Raw genomic sequence first — 7,288 nt, 5'->3', positions numbered from 1 at the left:
CGCTTGCGCTGCACTCCTCCGCCACCCACGTGAACTTTGTCATTAGATTTTTGGGAGAGAAGCTCCCTAGTCGTTGGCATCGTCTATGGTAAGTGGTTACATTTCCCCCATTTTCATAAAAGCCCATGTGTTTTTTTTTTTTTTTTCTTTCCTGGAAAGTTCAAAGATTCTCCCTTTCCAATTGATAATACTAAAGCCAGCAACAGCTTGTTACACTAATTGTGCATAAATCCAACTTTTTCTAAGGCATAGTTTGTTTGATTATTTAACTTCAAAGCAAAACTTGCTTTGCTTGTGTTTCCAACACTAGCAAAAGCAATACAAGATATTGTAGAATGGTTGAGATACAAGGAAAAAGAAACCCATCATGGACAAAGAGAATAGCGTGCACACACACAGACTAAGCTAGCTGGTAACACAAACTAGTGTTCATGCTCCACCTGCTTCACTACTGTAACAGGACAAGAACCATTATTCACCACATAGTTGCTCACACTACCTAATATGGCCCTCTTAAGCTTGCTCAGACCTCTGTTTCCTATAACAAGGCAGCTTAGAGGAATCTTATCAATTGCTTCACATATCTTCTCACGAGCATCTCCCCAGTAGATCTTCGAGATCACCATAATATGTTTTTGCATAGCAGTAGTGTTTACAATGTCTAGGGTCTCAGGGTCACGCTTCACTCCATACTTCTTCATAATGATAGGATCGGAGAAATCACTTAAGAGGGATTAAAGGGGAATCGGTGGCTTCCCAGAACTATATCTCGCCCTCCTCATAGTTCCCTTCGGGGCATACAGTAACTAGTATAAGGTGATCCCCATCCCGTACCATGTTGTCCACTGCCCATTTGTTATAAGAAATATTCACTTCAAATTTTCAGATATGTATGCTCAATACTTTGGTCTCTGTTGTGTAATCTATGGATGGGTCATTAATTTTGTTTGCAATTAGGATATGAACTTGTAGTCTGTAGTCTGATTTTACATGATAATGTTCAGTCAGTGTTGAATTTTTTACATGAAATCTCAAGCTTGAGCAGTGAAAAAACTTATTGTGGTAAGTCTGGGTCAAACAACTTTACATGAAATCTTGCAGCTTTTATTTATTGATTCTGTATTGAGTGCTGGAGATTTTGGGGGCAGATGGAACGGTTGTGAAGCTCAAGCTTGAGCAGTGAAAAAATATAGCTTCGTGGGATGGTCATATGCATATGCTTTACAAAAAACTAATGGTGATATAGGGGTTTTGTGGGATGGTCTTATGCATCTTGTTGGTTGCTACTTTACAAAGCATCTTTAATTCTCAAAGAATCCAAAAAACCAAGGTGGTAGTGAGTTCAAAACTGCATATAGCTCAACACTGACTATTGTTCTTTGAAAATAGAGAAAAAAAAAAAAAAACTTTCTCATGTACTGATATAGCCCAAAAATAGTAAATGTTCTTCTCAACTAGCTATTGTAATTGCATTTGAATATTATAAGGTTGGTGCTCTGCAATAGGCATGTCAATCCACTCCATAAGTAGTAATTTGGACTTTGGACCCACCATTTGGTAGCCCCTGACTTTCAATAAATTGATTATATACGCTTTTAGTTTTTTTTGAAAGAGTTAAATATGCTCATATAGCCAAAAGTAAAGAGAAAGAGGACCAACAAAAATAAAAGATAAATATGCTACAGTGATATGTTGGGTCGGTGCAATGACTTTTTAGCTTACAAGTTCTTCTTTGCAGTAATTGAATATTTGGTTGTTTATTTATATCCAGGATGGTGCAGTTATACTCAAATGAAGCTGGCAAAGGTCTATCGGGAGCTACTCAAATGGTTAGTATGGGGATGCACGCATGGAGCTGCTTTTTCTATTTTTCACATTTGATCAAAAGACAACTTTCATTTTATTCTATTGTAAACGATGTGTTCACGTTAGTGTAATGAGGAAATGTTGATGTTTACAAGTTTATCTTCTTTTTTGTGCCTTGTCACAGGGATAATAACTTGCTTGATATTTCTTGTTTTGATGTTTAAATAATCTTGCCTCCAAGCGCACAATCCCATTGTAAATATGGTTCCAAAATTAACTCAACATAGATGAGCATTCTCAATGCTAACTTGAAATTTAAGTAGAGGTTCTAACATAAATACAACATTCCAAATAGTCTCCTACATACAATGTATAAGTTTCAAAATACAGGTTCAAGAATACAAATTACAATGCATCAAGTACAGGTTCCAACAAAAGTCAAATACACAACATTTGAAATAGTCCCAGCATAGAATGTACAAAGTTCTTCGACAATGTGCCTTCATTTTGATCGTATCGAATACAATAAAATTAAAATGGTAATAGCCCAATACAGACGAAGTAATATGCGTTCACGCCAAATGTCTTGTTGCTGCCTTTCAATATCAACTTGTTTGTTGCGGACTCCCAACTCCCTCTTCACAATTTTTTATTCTCTTTTTTAAGCTCTTACTCCTCAGTTAACAATGCAGCTTCCATCTTTACAAATTCTTTCTCACAGTCTTGTTTTGGAGGTGGTAAAACTGGTCTTTCCAAATTCCACCAAGTATAGGCACATTAAAAAATATACAAAACTAAAGAAAGAAGAAGAAAAAGATAAAGGAAAAAGATAAACAATCACTATCTCGTAACTAGAAGACATTGTACTTTGCAGCACAGGTTACTTCAAGCAAAAATGCTTGGCCAATCAAGTTACTTCAAGAAGACAATGGTATTACTTCAAGAAAATGTGAGCATATAGACCATTGTGCTTCAAAGCCTAGAAAAAAAGAAATCAACCTTCTAGGATATTAACTTATCAAAAGCATGGCTCAGAAGAAAATAACTTATCAGAAGCAACAAGAACAAGGAAATGATTACACATTGCCCAATATCTTAATAATGTACACATACAAAGAAAAAACAATGCGGATAAATCTAGTGTATCCTACTGCAAGTGATACCTCAGATGGATAATACTTCAAAGTAAGAGACCTGGTACTCTCCGGTCCCCAAACTGCATACGGAATATTTCTTTCATGCCAAATAAGTGCCTGTTCGTTGCCAAACTCATTGAACTTCTCATGTTCATAGACATATAACCACATATCCTAATCAAACAAGAAACAAGAAATAAAATATAAGTACGGGAAGAAGAAGAATACAAAAATAGGATCGTGCATCCCCATTTACTCCCCATAGTTTGTGTCCGAAAGACCCTGCTTAGGTAATGTACATGACATAAACAAGAAAATAGAATACATGAATGGGAAATATTTGGTCTATGCACACAATGAAAAACAGTATAAAGCAATAGCAGCCAAGACTAAATTCAGGCAACTGAGTTATACGTAAGTGGCAAAATCTAAAGATGGTAATGGATGGTTAGGGTTTTAAGGAGTCTACCATGTTGGCATATCAAATTAAATTCCACTTACTTATTTTTGGTCGATACTATAGTTTATCTACTCTACTTTTTATCAGGTAGATAACGATGCAATTATCAAAACTCAAACATGTAAAAGAGACCAAAAAAAAAAAAAAACCATAATTTCCAAATCGCCACACAACCTAGCCGCAAAAAAATACCTTAATAATCAGCCACACCAGGGGCTCGGGCTTGTGAAAGAGATTGGAGATGAGGTGGGAAGGCTCGGTTTTGGGAGAGAAGAATTTGGAAGCAAAGTACCAAAAGACAGCCATCCTTATGACATCCATAATCTTCTGAGAGAACCTACCCTGTTGTTGTTGTTGTTGTCTACCTTGTTGCCCTTGAACTTGCCCCTCCGTCCCCTAGGGTAACGCCATCTCTTTCTCTCTGATTCTCTACCCTACAATGCTCCTAACTTTCCCTTCAACTCTTTTCGCACAAACCTGAGAGAGATTGATGAAATCGAATAGGAAAATATATATGTAAGGAAAATAGATAATAGATCAAATAACCAATAGGAGGAGAGAGAGAGAGAGAGAGAGAGAGAGAGAGAGAGAGAGAGAGAGACAGAGAAATTAAGCTCGATTTAGGATTTTTCAACCTCCTCATATCTACGCCACGAAGTCTAGGAAGAATAGATGTGATCAAAATGAAGAAAAAACCAGCAGATGTGAGATTTCCTCTTCGAGCATCAGCTTCAGCGAGAGTGAGTGTGGGGGGTGATTGATGGAGCTGCCATTTTCAATTTGAGGAGTTTCGAGCGTCACAACGAAAAAAGAGGGAAGAATTGAAAAAGATGGAAAATGCATGGTTGAACAATTCGGTCCACATCACGCCTGCAAGAAGACTTTTCCAATAATTTTTTGTGTTAAATCGTTGTAAGAAAACAAGTGATGGCACACCATTAATTTCAATCTCCACCACACAAAACACGTAATCCTTTCAATTCTCATTATAATATAATTTAATTATACATCTAACGACCGAAAATAGATAAAGTTGTGAGTGTGATGCTCATTATATATGTTAGCTGTTTTTTTTTTTTTTTAAATATTCTAACTTCAAGCATAAAACTTAACATACTTATAATTTTTGAGTTATTTCATCATATTCAATATCCTGAGGAAAAAAGCTAAATACAGTCGGCATGCGTAGTCGTAGGGGAACCTCCACTGATGAGGAAAATGAAGCGCATTGTTTTATGTCTGTAGCTTCGACTTGTACAGACTCCCTCTCTCTCCCACACACTTAGTGGCTTCTCTTAACTCAATCAATGGGGTTTTTATATGTATAAAGACAACGAAAACCTATGAGACAAAGCGTAGACCATTCCTAGCATAAATCAAAGTTTCCCATACATACTGTTGGAAATTTCTACTTTTTTCCCCTTCTCTCTCGCATTCTCACCATCCAAACAATAAAATTCTATTTCCACAAAGAACCCTCTATTTTGTCTAAGGAATGGATGGTGCTCCTAATATTCCAGAAAAAGTTCTAGATTTGGTTTGGCTTGGGTCATGGCTAGAGGAGTTGTGGATGAATTTTATACATGGAGATGATTAAGGGGCGACCAGCAAATTATGGATGTGACATCCCCAAATTCCGTTTGGGATCGGACGAACATTTGAAACGTCGAGACATGCAACACAAGATTACCTGCCCCCGTTCATGACATATAAGATGCAATATTCCTAGCATGCATCTAATATTATGCAATATTCGCTGCGGATAATTTTTTTCTTTTTTCTTTAGCAATACTATGCACCAAATTAAAAATATCCCAAATGCTTAAAACATACTTCATACATAAAGACCCATTGAACAACTAAGATCACAACACTAGTCCAAAATGGTTATGATCCAAAAAGTACTGGAGATGCAACTCCATAATACAAGTAGTAATTTACGTTAACTATTATATTAACATTGACGTCGCATCGTCGCTCAGTCAACTGTGTTTAGTTGGTCAGCTTCTGATTTTTCTTCAGGTCCTGTAACAAGATCTACCATTTGGGAGGAATGGTAGTTGGGACTACCACAGTGAGATTTGATTACAATTCTCAGCAAGTTAACAAAAAAACTTTCACACAAGCTAATGATGCATGGATGGCAGTAAAAGCATAATTGCATAATCAAATTCATAAGTAATAAAAGCATAACTTGGCGTACAACATAACATAATTGACATAACTTAAATTGAAACATGAACTGAATTTGAATTGACATGAACTTGATCTGAAACTTGACTTAGCATGAACTTGCTCTGAAACTTGACTTAACATGAACATGATATGAAACTTGACTTATCATGAACTTGTTTTGAAACTTGACTTAACATGAACGTGATATGAAACTTGATTTATCATGAACTTGTTCTGAAACTTGACTTAACATGAAAAATACATACTCCACAGTTGTTGTGGCCCCATATATTCTACACAAACTTGACTTAACATAAAAAATACATACTCCACAGTTGTTGTGGCCCCATGTATTCTACACAAACTTGACTTAACATGAAAAATACATACTCCATAGTTGTTGTGGCCCCATGTATTCTACGTGTAAATACATACTCCACAGTTGTTGTGGCCCCATGCATTCTACACAAACTTGACTTAACATGAAAAATACATACTCCACAGTTGTTGTGGCCCCATGTATTCTACGTTTAAATACATACTCCACAGTTGTTGTGGCCCCATGTATTCTACACATTACAATGCAGTTAAATACATACTCCACAGTTGTTGTAGCCCCATGTACTCTACGTGTAAATACATACTCCATAGTTGTTGTGGCCCCATGTATTTTACACATCACAATTGCTGTGTCTCACGTAGTGTATGCGTCACAATTGCTGTGACCTCATACTTCATGTGCCACAGATGTTGTGAACCCCATGAAACTGAATATACTCTAGATGAAACGTGACTGGAATACGAAAGGACTGAAGCCCTGACGTAACATAACGTGACTTGAACATAACTTAAAATACATGACCAACTTGAGATAGAAACATTTCATAACATGGCATAACATATAACAAACAATATATTTAACATGACATACTTGTAATGTATAGTAATACATGACAGAATATATTATGTAACAGATAAAAATTGATGACAGAATAAATTCTATATAATAGACAATTACGTGATAACTTGGCATGGTATGACATATATGATAACATACATACGTACACTGTAGTTCCTTTACTTAGCACATATACACAGTAGATTGCTAGTAAGTTAAAACCTAACTTACCTCGATCTCCGCGTTTCTTATAAAATTTCAAGTGCGATCACGAGGAACTGTAATTAGTGATTCTAAAAGTTAGAACTAAATCACTAATAATTTGAAATATGGAAAATACTAACTTAAAAAGTAAAATTTTCATTTTACTCTCTACATGTGGGAAAATGACCGTTTTACCCATAACTTAAGGATTTTGCATACTAACTCCAAAAGTTTCCAAAATTTACATTCCTCATGTAAATTTTGTCCTAAACTTAAATATCAACTCAGAAAAATTTAAAACAAAACACAACTATGGAAAACACATTATGGCCGAAACATCCATAAGCCATTTCTCTTGATTTTTGTTATAATTCCTTCCAACTTCAAAACTCTTGCTTAAACCAAAATTTTGCAACAAACATCTTCCAATCCTAAGTTCAAAACTATACTTAAAACATCCATTTAAAAAAAAGCTAATAATCAATACCAAACTTTTTTGTAAAAAGATCCAAGTACTTGAATCACAAGTTTTGACCTTAAATCAACACATCTCCAAGAATTTCAAAAATCAAATTTTACTTCTAACATATTCATAACATCATCCTAACA

At 35.5% G+C, this 7,288-nt stretch overlaps 1 protein-coding gene across 1 annotated transcript; it reads right to left on the bottom strand.

The window, feature by feature from the left end:
• Window positions 1-422: 422 nt before the first annotated feature.
• On the bottom strand, window positions 423-3,708 carry LOC122282466. Its single transcript, XM_043094416.1, has 3 exons — window positions 3,595-3,708; window positions 2,970-3,116; window positions 423-695 (listed from the first exon to the last, which is right to left on the bottom strand). Exons 1-3 carry the CDS (start codon window positions 3,706-3,708, stop codon window positions 423-425), a joined length of 534 nt encoding a protein of 177 aa, XP_042950350.1.
• Window positions 3,709-7,288: the final 3,580 nt, after the last annotated feature.

This window comes from Carya illinoinensis, chromosome 11 (assembly GCF_018687715.1).
Source record: "Carya illinoinensis cultivar Pawnee chromosome 11, C.illinoinensisPawnee_v1, whole genome shotgun sequence".
In the NCBI taxonomy this organism is placed as follows: domain Eukaryota; kingdom Viridiplantae; phylum Streptophyta; class Magnoliopsida; order Fagales; family Juglandaceae; genus Carya; species Carya illinoinensis.
Note: the sequence above shows the minus strand (reverse complement) of the source record. Positions and strands in the feature narration are given on the sequence as shown.